At 45.5% G+C, this 15,194-nt stretch overlaps 1 protein-coding gene across 3 annotated transcripts in view; it reads left to right on the top strand.

The window, feature by feature from the left end:
• ITGA9 (integrin subunit alpha 9) overlaps nt 1–15,194 on the top strand; it is a 362,228-nt gene that overhangs the window by 214,098 nt on the left and 132,936 nt on the right. For all 3 annotated transcript variants that reach the window (XM_021666559.2, XM_064360142.1, XM_064360141.1), the window contains one exon: nt 8,650–8,800. In XM_021666559.2, coding sequence (XP_021522234.2) covers nt 8,650–8,800 — 151 coding nt within the window. The remainder of the gene's footprint in view (nt 1–8,649; nt 8,801–15,194) is intronic.

The raw sequence follows: 15,194 nt of genomic DNA, 5'->3' as shown, positions 1-15,194 counted from the left end.
AAATAAATGAGGTTCATTTGCATAACGTACAACTTTGAACATCAGATTTTGGCGAAACATTGAAAATTACTTGGTGGGAAAGAAAAACACTAATATGGTATGCCTCTTTTTTTTTTTAAGCATTTCACAATATTCACTAAAGCATTTTAGAAGCAAGTGAGTTGTAGAAGTTAAATATGACCTATCTGATTTTTAAAAACGACCTACTTTTATTTTTGCCCAAATTAATTTTCCCTGGACCTCTCTTCACAAGTAGTAACATAATCAAGTGTGTATCATTAAAGATTTATCACAAATCAACCATCTTATATTGTAAGTAAAGTGAAACTGGTGAGACAAATTTTATTCCATGCGGTATATCCCAAAAGTAATTATTTGAGCATATAATCAATATTAAAACAATTATGGAGATTTTTACATCTTTGTGTGCGTGCTGTCTTTGAAAACTCATGTGTATTTTAAACTTAATTCAGACCAGCCACATTTTAAGCACTCAAATGCCACATGTGATCTGTGGCTCCCGTGTGGGACAGCACCGGTCTAGAACATGAACTTGAGTTGTCGCACTCAGTAGTCAAGGGAGCTGGGGTGATGATACACCAGTTCCCATCAGTCATTGAGGACTGCTGCAGAGCATGTCAGAGGCTTAATTCTTAGGCACTTTCCTGAGGCCTGCAGAGGAAAGCTCTCTGGCAAAGCGATGGGGATGCTGACTAGATGAAACTGCAGCCTGTGCAGGTTTCAGTGATAAGACCCCAGGTGGAACCACCTATATAGCCGACTCTGTTTTTAATACCTTCACTTTGGTGCCTTATTATTGACAAATTACGTGCAATAATAAACCTTAAGTTGGTCACTCAAGAAAACTTGGTTAAGTTTACTGGCCTAGAATATCAACACCACATCTTTACCTTCAAGATCCATAGGAATCTGGATGTGCCCTTATGCATTCTGCTTGCCTCTGGCTAATCTTTCTGCTAAGAATGTCCTCCTCCTGCCCCTTTCCATGGTATTTCTGCCCACCTCCATCCTCTGATCATGTTTATTTTTCTCTCTGTCTGGAATGTACTCCCTGTTTTTCTGCACATCCATAGACAGAGCATTTTACAAGCAAGTAAGTTTGAGGATCGTCCTTTCAGATCTGGCTCAATTGCTACCTGTCTCCAGGAGCTTCTTATGATAACTTCAGTCAGCCGTGATTTCTTTCCCCTGAGTTTCTCTTGCCCCTTGATCTTCACCTGTTCCTCTGGCAGGTCTTAACAACTTTATGGTTTATTTCCTGGGATATTCATTTACCAGTGTGCATTCAGGGGGTGCCTGACAGTCCTCACTCATTCCCTGTGGCTTAATGAACGCTGTCCCTTAATTCTTTATGTTATAATTGGTTTATTTGGTATTTTATGCTTGTATCCCTCATAGAAAGACGTCAGATGAGCAATTGTGGTTTTACAGTTTACTCATGTTTGTAATTTTAAACTCTGACAATCGAAAAGCTTTGATATTGTCAACAAAGTACCCAGAAAGGAGGTTGCCCATGAGGGTGGCTAAAGACATCTGGAGTCATTTCAAATGCTTCCACAAATTTCAAAGAAAATTATCAAGAGAAAAAAGCACCTCAGTAGCATTTGTAAAGAGGTGACACCTTATATTCTAAATATTCTCCCAATATTCTAAAGTATTCTAAATGCTAAGGAAATAAACACAATTTTATTTATAATTTTATGGCCAAGTAAGTTTCATGTAAATCATATACTATTTATTTGCATTTTTATATGCTTTAGAAGCACTGGACCAGGGATTAGAGCTCTGCCTTTATCTACCTAGTGGCCTTGGGAAAGTCATTTAACTGTCTGCCTTTGTCTGCAAAACGATGACCTAAATGAGCCCCCTTCCAGCTGTTAAATTCCATGTCTGATTTTATGGTGTTTGCCCTTTTTAAGAATGGGAAGCGTTGTTTGTGATTTCACATCTCGGGGCTATTGACATGTGTAATTTGCATCGTTGATTTTATGAGCCATTGAAGGTATCTGTGATTTTTTGGAAGCTGAATCCTTGCTGAGGGCATGCTGTCCCCAGTTATGATATTGCTCCCAGGAAGAATACAGTCTGAGTCACAGGGTCCTTTTTGGTATGATTTCTATGAATGAAAAAACTAGGGATTATATGTGTAGTACATCTTGTTTATCCACTTGTCTGTCCATGGACACTCTGGGGTGTGTCCGCCTTCGGCTGCTGTGAATAGTGCTGCTATGAACATGGGGGAACAGATGTCTCTATGAGTCCCTGCTTTCAGTTAGTTCGGCAATATACGCAAAGTAGAATTGTTGGGTTATATGACAATTCTACGCTTAATTATTTTGAGAAATTTTCATATTGTTCTCCAAGTGACCACTCTGTTTTATATTCCTACTAACAGTACACAAGGGTTCCAGTTTCTCCACATTCTTGACAATTCTTATCTTCTGGTTTTTTTGATAATTGCCATCCTAATAGGCATGAACTGGGAAAAAGTAGTTTTAAAAAAGTAACAGATGGGTAAATGACTAGGAGAAATAAGGGAAGGAAGGAGTAAAGGGTGCACGAACAGACGGATGGACAGACTTGGCTGCCCTATATTATTATCCTATCACTGTTGTCAAATATAGTTGTGGTTGGTAGACACAATACCGACAGTGATAATGATGGTGTAATATGTTTTTTAATGCAAATACAGTTGGATGCATTTGATTAACACTTGTACTAGCCTTTACTCAGGCCAGATTTATGATAGCAGCAAAAGAAAAGGTCATGGATTTTATGTCTAAGACTTAAGGAAAATCTAAATGATCCAACAGAAAATTATTAAGCATCATCCAAAAAATTATCTGGATAGAAGGAGAAGTTTTTGCTTTAATGGCCTTAGTGATTCGGCATATGTGGTTGATATGGAAATGTATTGCATTTTCCCCAACAAGGAACTTTGAATGGTAATCCTAATGTACAGTAATGAATGAGGGCAGAGAACAAGTTCTACAGAGATTTTCTGGCTTGGCGCAGCTGCCAAGATGTCATCAGTAACATCTGCCATGGAGAGTAGTGAATGAATTGGTGCTAAACTTATGTACAAACCCAATAACACAGTCAAAAAAACTCAGCTGCTATAAGATATACTTGGGTATGAAATTTTAGTAACAAATGAACAATATGTTTCTAGCAGGCTCTGTATGGGCTGTAAGATAAGCTTTATAGAAACAGTACAGTTTGTATCTTATGTTGACTATTAATGATTTTCATAGAAAAGCACAGCAAAGCGGTCCATGTGCACAGTAATATAACCCAGCTAAAATACTGCACAAGCAAATTAAAATTAATGGGGAAATTTCTCAGGGAATAAAATTGCTTAAAGATTAGAAACACTGTTCCTCAATAAATTAGCACCCCTGGAATGCTCAGCACAAAAACTCTGTGCCTGGTTGTTTTAATCTTTCAGCAGGACTGTCAGAGAGGTTGGTCTTTGTGGAGTCCTGTTTCTTTCAGATGTTAGTAAACTCTGTTGCCAAAGCCCTCCCTGACTGAGATGTAGTTGATGTTAGAACCATGTCTGGGCCAGCCTTCATACCAAAGGAGGCGTGCTGCTAGCTGCAGGTCAGATCCTACGTAGCTGAGTGACCTCAGTTGGGTGGGTTCCCCTCTCTGGGGCTCAGCTTCTTCATCTGTAAAATGTGAAGGGGGAGCTGATGATCTGTCACGGGGATGTCGTGGATGTTCATTCAACAAATGTTCATTGAACACCTGCTAGGAGGGACCACCCTCTCTGACAGTCCTGCTGAAAAATGAAAACAATCAGGCACAGGGTTTTTATGCTGAATGTTCCACGGTGCTTAGTTGTTGAAGAACAGTCTTTCTGATCTTCAAGGAATTTTATTCCCTGGGAAATTTTGTGCCAGGTACAACTCTGTCACTAGGAGTTCAATGATAAGCAAAGCCAGAGAAGGGTCCCTGCCCCTGTTGTTTAGATTCTAGTGGTGGATAGACAGTTCTTAACCAAATAGCCTCACAAACAAAAGCGTAATCACAAGTTCAATAAGTACCATGAAGGGTTGATGGAGCATATGGGGGTGGGGGGTGTTCATAATGGGAGGATTTATTTCACCCAGGCAGGGAGATCGGGAAGGACCCCCTGGGGACATGATAGTCAGGGGGCTGGAGAATGTGGGTTATAGTGGAGAGGAATGAGCTTTGAAGGCATAGGAGATGCTGCGTTCTTACACCAGCACAGCACCTTCTCTTTCTGCATCTCAGTTTCCTCCTGTCGCTAATACGGGCCTAATATCAAGACCCGTTCACAGTGTTGTGAGGTTTCAGAAGGATGACATATTTGACAGCACCCAACATGATGCTGGTAAATCACATTTTCATTTCATTTCTAAAAATAACTTTGGAGGCAGAGATGTACTGTTCTAGTCAAAGTTGGTTGTTGTTTTTTTTTAGCTTCGGAGAAAGAATGAAACCCCAGCTTTGAGGCTCCTCTAAAAACAATCTGAGTGCACATTCTGCCCTGAAAGTTGCCTGGCTTCCCTTGATCACGGAGCTATGTTTGAATCAGTTGACTTTGAAATCTCAGGAATGACTTTGCTGTGAGATTAAGTGACAGAGGCCCAAGGTTTGGGGATTGGCAGAAGTTTAGATGTCCCTGGCCTGACCCCTTACCCTTTACATACAAGGACAGGAGGCTATCACATGAACAGCTAAACTGGAATGAAGAGGCAGTCTCTCCTCCATGGTCCTGGGCTCATCTACACCGTCTGCCTAATATTCCACGGAAACCCTGGACACTGTCTGGTGTCAGGGTTAGTTGTGAATGCCTGGCCAGTTCCTTCTCAAGATAAAGCCAGGTTAGCGCGCTCTCATAACTCAAGCCTGAGGTTTATTCTTTTAATCTTACAAAAGCAAACAAAAGGACAGAAATAACCTATCAACTGTTTAGGATTAAAATGGCCAACAATAATAAATAATTGCCACAATAGCTTGAGATCAGGGTCTTAATTTGTTGGAGGCCATTCAAGAATTTGCAACTCTTGTTAATTTTTCACATCTTGTTTGGATCCTCAGAGCCCTTGCTTCCAAAGCAAGGCCATCATATTTCTCGTTGCACATGTTGTTATTGTTGATGTGCCAGACATGCAGGAGAGTGAGGTCCTCTCTTCACGGATGAGTAATGATGATTCCACCCCCCAGAAATTAGTATTTCAAAGTATTTTGCCCTACTGAGATTTCGAATAGTTCTCTTCTTTTGCATGGTGTATTAGCTGTATTAGTGGTTGCAAACAACAAAAACATATGCTGGCTAATTTAAGCAGAAAAGGAATTTACTAAAAGGATGTGGGGTGGTTCAGAGCATAGGCAAGAAGTCTGGGGAGCAAACACAGGCAGGAAGCAGAGGAGGCAAGGCTTAGCCCAGGGTGCCACCTCTGGGCTCTCTACTCCTCTGTAGCTACTTCAGATGATCCCTGGGCTCTCTGTGCAACCTCAAATTTTGTAGTGATCAAGAAGAGGGAAAAGAGAGGGTCTGCCCCCTTTCTGCTGATGTGCCCTTCCCACCTATCTTGAGATTCCCCCAAAACATGAGGATGTCAGGATAATGAGTGGCCAAAAATAACAACTATTCATTATACAAACCATTATATCCTTAATTTCGTCTTCCATTAACTGGTTGTCCAATTAAAACTGGCCACTGACATGGATTTATTTTGTTGAAAGATCACATCACATAATAATCTTCAGTCTTTCATCCATCTTCATTCTCCTTATCAGCCTCAGCCTCATCACTGTCCTCGTCCTTGGCCCATTCACTTACCCCTCTCCTGGGACCCCATTTCCTTCCATCTGCTCACCCCTCAAACATTTACCCTCTTTCTCCTCCAACTCCCAGTTTTTGACCCTACTTCTATTTCACTGCAAAATGGAAGCAGTCACAGAGGAATTCCTGCATATTTCTACCACCCATCTACCAATGCATCTTCAGCTCACCTCCAGACAGCCGAGACAGCTCACCTCCAGACAGCCGAGACAGCTCACCTCCAGACAGCCGAGACAGCTCACCTCCAGCCAGCCGAGACAGCTCACCTCCAGACAGCTCACCTCCAGCCAGCCGAGACAGCTCACCTCCAGACAGCTCACCTCCAGACAGCCAAGACAGCTCACCTCCAGACAGCTCACCTCCAGACAGCCAAGACAGCTCACCTCCAGACAGCTCACCTCCAGACAGCCGAGACAGCTCACCTCCAGACAGCTCACCTCCAGCCAGCCGAGACAGCTCACCTCCAGACAGCTCACCTCCAGCCAGCCGAGACAGCTCACCTCCAGACAGCCGAGACAGCTCACCTCCAGACAGCCGAGACAGCTCACCTCCAGACAGCCGAGACAGCTCACCTCCAGACAGCTTACCTCCAGCCAGCCGAGACAGCTCACCTCCAGCCAGCCGAGACAGCTCACCTTCAGACAGCCGAGACACCTCACCTCCAGACAGCCGAGACAGCTCACCTCCAGACAGCTTACCTCCAGCCAGCCGAGACAGCTCACCTCCAGACAGCCGAGACAGCTCACCTCCAGACAGCTGAGACAGTTCACCTCCAGACAGCCAAGAATCATTAATCAGATCTCAGCAACTGTCCCCTGTCATATTTTCATTAATTGTTCCTTCTCTAATGGGTCATTTCCATTAGCATGCAAATATGCTATGATAATTCCCATCTTAATAAAAAATGTCAAAAAACTCCCAAGAGCCCACTTCCCCGACCAGCTGCCAGCCTACTTCTGTGTTCCCCTTTAGAGAAAAACTCCTCCAAATAGTTGTCTTTCCTCATTGCTTCCATTTGTTCTCCCCCTACATCTCTGAAATTGTCTCCAGTCGGGCTTTCCTCCTATCACGCCACTTCAGCAGTTCTTATCAAGGTCACCAGTGACCTCCAGAAGGCTGATTCCAATCACCAGTTCTAGTTCTTCCCGTTGTTCTGACAGTTGGACAAAATTGATCCTTCCTTTTTTGAGACTGTCCTTCTCCCCTTAGAGTTTTTCCTCTATTTGCATGCTAACGGGAATGATCCATTAGAGAAGGAACAGTTAGTGAAGATATGACAGGGACAATTGCTGGGGTCTGATGAATGGCTGGACGGGCTGTTCTGGGCTGGCTGGAGGTGAGCTGAAGACGCACTGGTCGACAGGTGGTAGGAATGTGGCCTCTGACCGTGCGGATGCCCTCTGTCTGTTTTCCTCTTAGCCACGCTTTTCCAGTCTTCTTGGCTGACCCCTCATCTTGACTCCTAAATGTGAGTCCTCATCTCTATCTACGCTCATTTCCTAGTGATCGTATCTCGTCCGTACCAAATGTATCTCCAGTCCAGACCCCTCCTTCAACTCCAGACTCATGCATCTACCTGCGTCAGTACTTCCTTTAAGTCCAATAGGCATTTGGATTTTCTCTGCTGGACCTACTTGACCCACTCTTTCCCATCTCAATAAATGACAGCTTTTCTCTTCTAGTTATTGAATCCAAAATCTTTGGCTCAGTCCTTGCCTCCTCCTTTCCTAACACCCTCATCCAATCCATGAGAAAAATCTGTTGGCATGACCTTTGAAATGTGTCCAGAGTATGACCTCTTCTCAGCCCCTCGGCTGCTACCACCCTGGCCTTCACGTTCATCTTCTCACACCTGGATTGTCATGAGAGTCTCCTAACCGGGCCCCCTGCTCCTCTCCTGGCCACTTCACAGACCGTTCGCATCAAAATCAGTGTCAGCCTCCTTTAAACATGAACGCCAAGTCATGCTGCTCCTCTGCTCAGAGCCCTGCAGGAGCTTCTGAGGGTCAAACCAAGGCCCTGTGCTGGCCCGCAAGGCCCTGTGGAGTCTGCTGACCCCACTCCCTCGGCCCCTCTGAGCGCATTCCTTCCTGCACTCTTCCTCACCGCTCTCCAGCCGCACTGGCCTCCTTGCTGATATCTGCTTGTGCCAGGCACACACCCACCTCAGGGACTTCTTTGCTAGTCCCCAGATACCTGTGTTTCTTGCTTCCCTTCATTCTTCAGGTTTGTACTGAGAGGTCACCTCATCAGTGAGGTTACCCTGATCACCTTACTGTAAATCGCACCCCACCTCCCTTGCAAGCCTGGCTTCTTCTAGCCTCCCGACCCTTTGTAAGTTTTCTCCACAGCTCTTATCACAATCTGACACACACATGTGCTTCTTTCTATGTGTGTTTTCTGTCTCCCTGAAGCTGTGAGGACTCTCTTTGCTGCCCCTTCCCTAGCACATAGGGTAGTGGCTGGCATGTGGTAGGCACTCAAAAATAACCAAATGAATTAATGTACAAATGAATCCCATGCATAGGTTATTAAATGCCTTATAGTTTTTGAAGTTTGATGTACAAGATTTCATGTGGGCCTCTGAACAGTCTGGTGAGTTAGGCAAGGTAAAACCCTGTGTTTTAGATGAGGACGCTGAGGCCCATAGAGCTAACTGATTGCCCAGGGACACGTGGCTGATCAGTGGGGCTCCTGGAACTTGTAGTTCTGATCTCAGTTTCTGCCCTGCACCTTCAGCTACCCCTTGTGCGTCATGTTATGTTAGTGTAGGCCTCAGGGCATTCACTGCTGTTTATTTTTCCTTACAGTATGGATGAGAAAACCCTGTATCTAGCTTTGGGGGCTGTGAAGAACATCTCCCTAAACATCTCTATCTCCAACCTCGGGGATGACGCCTATGACGCCAACGTCTCCTTCAACGTTTCCCGGGAGCTCTTCTTCATTAACATGTGGCAGAAGGTAAGGAGGGCGTCCCTGTAAAGAGCGACCATTCCGTCCGGTGCGCTTTCTGACTTTCATCATAGCCTGGAATATGCAATGATACTACAAGCACTGATCCTTTCTGTGGACTATCATTTCGAATGATTAGAACTTTTTCTTCCTGGACTTAGAAAATATGTTGGTACAGTCAAAAAAGCCGCCGTAAATACTCATAGATTGCCAGAGAAGTGTCTGTATTTACAGTCTCCCATCCCTTCTCTCGTCGAATCTTCTCCCTATGGTGTTATGTCCAGCCCCTTCTTGGAGATGGTACAGTCGCTGTCTCCAGCATACACGTGTTCTAGAAAATTCCACCTTTAGGCCTGTAGTTTGAAGGTAAGGGCAGATCACTGCTTGTCATGCTGGTTATCATGTATGAAGTATTTGATGTTTCCACTCGAGGGTCGCTGCTTTGGCCTGTGCTTTGGTATGTTTATTTATTTATTCATTTTTTTTTTTTTTTTTGGAATAGAGTCTCACTCTGTCACCAGGCTGGAGTGCAGTGGCACAATTTCGGCTCACTGCAACATCCGCTTCCTGAGTTCAAGTGATCCTCCTACCTCAGCCTCCCGAGTAGCTGGGAGTATAGGTGTGCACCTGGCTAATTTTTGTATTTTTTGATAGATAGGGTTTTGCCATGTTGGTTAGGCTGGTCTCGAAATCCTGACCTCAAGTGATTTACCTGCCTCAGCCTCCCGAAGTGCTGGGATTATAGCACTTTATGAGCTACTGCGCCTGGCCTTCCTGACATATTGGAGTGAATTGAGGTAGTTAAATTATTTCCACAAATTGAATGATTTTTTTTTAGAGTGAATTAATTTGAATGAAGTGAAGTTTGGATAGCATGACTCAGAGGTGCAGCGCTGCTGTTCTCCCCACCCGTGATCGCCCTGAGTGTGCACCTCTCAGAGGAAGTGGAACGGGCTCCCCCACAGGCAACAGGGGGGCCAAGCGGACAGAATTTGACTCCACTCTACCCAGTGCTGCTCTAACTGTTACAGCTGTTCAGCTGGCCCTGCCTGCAGCTTTTTAATATCTGCAGCACTGAACTGGGCACCTTGTTCTTTATGTTAAAATAGAACCAAAATCACTTTCTAAGGAAGAGCTTCCCCCTGCCCACCAGTGAGCACTGGGCATCCATCGAGCAGGTCAGCGGCGTTTGTTCAGGCACCTATTCTGTGGGCTCCATAGTGTTGACAGGAGTGTGCCAAGCCTGCCCAGCTTAGGGGGCAGCTGAAATGCTCAGAGCCACCTACAGTAGAGGCACTCCAAAACTTGCCAAGAAGTCATCTCACATTCCCTGCTGCTTCGTAGCTTTCCGGAGTTCGAGGGTTGAGGGAGGCCACAAAGGCAACCAAGGACTGCAGGACGAGTGTACTTTCCACCCACTTTCTACACCCTAAAAACTACCCCTGGATTAAGCCCAGTCAAGAGAGAACCAAGTATCCGTTGGGTTTAGGTATCGCTGGCCACACACAGAGTATCTTCTGCAGAATCACATGTGCTGTGATGCCATCTCCCTGTGTAGGGTGGGAGGGTGGGCAGGGGAAGAGGGGCTTCCTTGGGGATTTGACCCGTGGAACTCGTCTCTATGGGAACTGAAAAGATGTAGTTGGCGACCGGGTCACTACATTACACAGATTTCTCTCACTCAGGACCCATGTGAGAAATTTCTTTTCAGCCTCAGACTTAGAAATAGCTGTGTTTTGCCCAAGCATTTTGGCTTGTTTTTACCTCGTGACTGACTAGGCTTCATTCTCTTGATTAGCTGCTGGAAAGTTCAGAGCTGACCCCACTGTATAGAACTCAGTCATATTATTTTATAAACTCGGTGGCCTCCTATATCTTGCTTTGCTCCCACTTTACCATGTTTTTCTTTTTAGCTTTGAGATTGCATAATCCACCATATGGATATATTTACCTAAAAGTTCCTCTTACTCTGTATTTAGATTATTCCCAGTTTTTATTTTAAGCAAAATTGTGATGAATGTCTTTTGCAGAGGTTAGTACCGGCAAATGATCGTATCCTTAGCTCTACAACTTTTCAGAGGATGTGAAGTCACGTTTTTTTTTTTTTTTTGAGACGGAGTTTCGCTCTTGTTACCCAGACTGGAGTGCAATGGCGCGACCTCGGCTCACCGCAACCTCTGCCTCCTGGGTTCAGGCAATTCTCCTGCCTCAGCCTCCTGAGTAGCTGGGATTACAGGCACGCGCCACCATGCCCAGCTAATTTTTTGTATTTTTAGTAGAGACGGGGTTTCACCGTGTTGACCAGGATGGTGTCGATCTCTTGACCTCGTGATCCACCCGTCTCGGCCTCCCAAAGTGCTGGGATTACAGGCGTGAGCCACCGTGCCTGGCCTGAAGTCACGTTTTTGACCACCTGCTGTATGCCAGGGACTTTTTGCATTCATGTCCCCATCTCTTCCTCACTGCATGAGGCCCATTGTGATTTATTGGAGGAGCACTCTCAGACGAAGAGGGGCGACGGAGCAGGGGCAGGCAGGGGAAGAACCGGGAGGGGTGTGCTGTCAGGTCAAAGCTAGCCTTTTTCTGATTTATGGTCTGGGAAGAGATGGGGGAAGCCCTGGAGCATAAATCACTCTGCAGAATTGTCCCCCCTTGAAACTGTAGGGGACATCATCATTTTCTACCCCGTATCGTCATTGGCCACTGCGGGGATGTGGGGGTGGTGAGTAGCCTCCCAAGCATACTGGACAAGGAGGCTCTAGGAAGTCAAAGATAATGTGCCTGGGAAGGCCACAAGTACAAGCCATTGGCCACTGTAGCTGGCCATGGGAAAAAGTGGGAACACATCATTCTGCTGTCTTTGCCATTGAATTCCGGCAACCTTTGAAACCTTTGGCACAAGGAACCCTAGGTTGCAATTTGGCAGAAACTCGACAAGGTGTCTGGAGCTCTTTGGGACGTGGTGAGTGTTAGCTCCAGAATGGTGATGGAGCATGGGGGCATCTTGTAGCTGCTGTGGAGGCAAGGTCAGCCAGAAAAGCAAATGGGCAAGATGACCCTCAGGGTGGCAGGAAAAGAAAGGGAAAAGAAACAGAAACTCCCTTTCAGGACTCCAGCCACGCTGCAAGGTTGAGAAACAGGATGTAAATGGCGTCGCCCAGCCCTGAGCAGGATTCTAACAGCTCCCAGGAGCCAGTGAGGAGCATCAGGAGAGCCCACCCAACCTGTTTAACAACACACAGGCCTAACAGGGTCAACATGGGCCTGCAAAACAATTCTAGTGCATAAACTAGAAAAGCATGACTAAGATACAGAGGGAATGCATTATTTTTAAAAAGATTATAAAGAGAAAACAAAAGTAAATTTTACAGAACATCTACTTTTGTTCTTGATGAAAGTGAAAAAAAAAATGAACCTAGTGAAAGATCAGTTAGTAGAACAGTAGACTGTATGAAAATGGAGTGGACTAGGAGGCAAGCGAAGATAAATGTTATGGATGGGGCAAAGAAATGTTACAGTGAAACCCAGAAATCAGTGGCAGAATTAAATTGTTATACTCAGGAAAGAGCAGAATCAGCAGAACAGAAAGCTGATTTGATGATGTGGAGGTATTTCTGAGAAGCTCTGAGAATTAGAAGAAAAAGAACAAACAATATGAAAGGATGACAGTGAGGACTACATTGTGGAAGGTGGAAACTGGAGAAGGGCAAAGAAATGGTTCCAGAATAATTGGAACAGAAGCCATTCCTTAGACAGCAAAGGAGGATCTCCATTTCCTAAAAAGGGTGCAGCAGACACAAGGAAAAAAATATTTAAAACATTTTAATGTCAGTCGGGTGTGGTGGCTCATACTTGTAATCCCAGCACTTTGGGAGGCTGAAGTGGGTGGATCATGAGGTCAAAAGATAGAGACCATCCTGGCCAACAGGGTGAAACCCCATCTCTACTAAAAACACAAAAATTAGCTGGTGTGGTGGTGCACGCCTGTAGTCCCAACTACTTGGGAGGCTGAGGCAGGAGAATCTCTTGAAACCAAGAGGCGGAGGTTGCAGTGAGCAGAGATTGTACTGCTGCAGTCCAGCCTGGTAATTTTGAGTCCAGTCTGTCTCAGAATAATAATAATAATAATAATAATAATGTCTACAAATAGTTTCATGAAATTTTTAATTTTAAAGATTAACACTTAGCAGAAAGCAAAGAAACTAGTTTCTACAGACTTTTCTGTAACATTAATGTCCAAAGTTAGAACAGTATATTCCATTGTGAATTTTAAATTCTGTACACAACCAACTTGCCCTCCACTGTGAAGTCTCAGATATCTGAGACTTCATAGGCTATTACCTCTTCTAGTTTGGATTTCCCCAAAAGCATACCCTGATACAATGATGTAGATACAGGTAGTTTATTTGGGGATGGGGCTTCTCAGTGGTGAATTTAGACAGAGAAGAGAGGAAAGACAGGAAGTCTGCATTTATAGGCAGGTTACTGCTGTGGGCACGCTGGGCTTGTCTTCCTCAGACCCTCTGAGAGACTGTGTGTAACACACGTCAGGTCCATTCCCCTCCAGGGTGAGGAAGCTGCTGGAGGACTGATCCCCCAGCTCCTGTTATTCATCATGCAGAACCATGAACCCTGGGCATGAACTCTGGCACTTCCAGCCTTCTCTAAGTATGGCCCACACTCCCTGGGGCCAGGAAACAACTCAGGCAGAAAGATGTGGGAAGCCTTTGACTTGGAGGGGCGTGGCTTCAGGTGACCAGGACCCTGGCTGGTTCTGGGGAATGTGAGCGAGGTGCTGGCTGCATCTGCTGTAGGCACCATGAGAGCTTCATGAAAAGTACTTATCTGCAGATAAGCCACTCAAGAATACAAAAGTAGTTGAATAAAAAGTGTACCATAGCCACATAAACATAGAATGAAGCAAAACAAGTTTTATAAATACTTAATAATAGTAAGCAAATGTAAAAAAGTATCACCATGGTAAATGCATAATTTAAAAGCTTAATAAAAATAATCCTATAATCTCAGTTATACCAATAACAATTTGAGAAGAAAGTTGACTTTGTGACTCCTCTGCTTTACTTTCTTCAGGAAGGAGTTCAAACTCCTGAGCCTGGTCCTACCTGCCTTCCTTCCTCCCCAGACCCTGGCTCACCATGTCCCCACATACTCACTTGAATCAGTCACTACTTCATACCAAAGCTACCTTTACCCAGGAATCACCCCACCCCCATTTTTGTTTAACGAACTACTCTGCCCTTAAATCTCAGCTCAGGGACCCCCTGTGCAGGCTTCTCACCTGGCTGCACAGGATCTGTCCACAGGATGGGTGGGCGGGTGGCTGAGTGGGTGGATGGCTGAGTGGGCAGATAGGTGGGTAGGTGGATAACCGGCTGGGTGACTGGGTGGGCGAGTGGGTGGATGGTTATATGGATAGGTGGATGGGATTGCTGACTGAGTGGATAAATGGGCAGGTGAGTGGATAACAGGCTGGGTGGATGGGTGGATGGGTGAGTGAGTGAATGGCTGGCTGGGTGGATGGCTGGGTGGATGGGTGGGTAGGTGGGTGATGGCTGGCTGGGTAGATGGGTGGGTAGGTGGGTGATGGCTGACTGGGTGGATGGCTGGGTGGATGGGTGGGTAGGTGGGTGATGGCTGGTTGGGTGGATGGCTGGGTGGATGGGTGGGTAGGTGGGTGATGGCTGGCTGGGTGGATGGTTGGGTGGATGGGTGGGTAGGTGGATGATGGCTGACTGGGTGGATGGCTGGGTAGGTGGATGATGGCTGACTGGGTGGATGGCTGGGTGGATGGGTGGGTAGGTGGGTGATGGCTGGCTGGGTGGATGGTTGGGTGGTTATTCGTCTAGTCCAAAGTTACAGAGAAACTCAAGGTCCAGGCCTCCAAAGTTACCTATCTTCTCTGTCATCACACAGTCAATTAATTATATATTAGCTTCTAGGACTGAATACAGAATATCCCCTGCAATGGATTTTTCTATCTTCTTCTAATGCAAGGCCACTTTCATAGATTTGTTCTGGATTATGTTTTCTTTTGAGGGAAGGCTGCTGATAAAAACCTGGGGTATACATGGATGACCACCTGCTGGCTTTTTTCTCTCCTAAATAAAGCTAACTTGAAAACACATTATAAAAGAGGGTTTAATTTGTTGGTGGCTATTCAGCTGGCTGGTGTGTGCTGTCCAGCCAGAGCTCAGGGTATAATGGCCGCCAGCTGGGTGTCCTGAGGGCAGGCCCAGTGAACATGTTGCCTGCCGGGCAAGGAACCAGCAAAGCTTCACTACACAGTGATGATTCTTGGGGTGCCCTGTGGGAGGAGTGAGAGGGAGCTCCCAGGGCAGGCAGGGGATTGGGGGTGCGTGGTGAAAAAGGAGCATAAGGAAGA

Source organism: Aotus nancymaae, unplaced genomic scaffold (assembly GCF_030222135.1).
Source record: "Aotus nancymaae isolate 86718 unplaced genomic scaffold, 86718_ANA_hifiasm-v0.15.2.pri h1tg000038l, whole genome shotgun sequence".
NCBI lineage: Eukaryota > Metazoa > Chordata > Mammalia > Primates > Aotidae > Aotus > Aotus nancymaae.
This window is presented reverse-complemented; position numbering and strand designations above follow the sequence as displayed.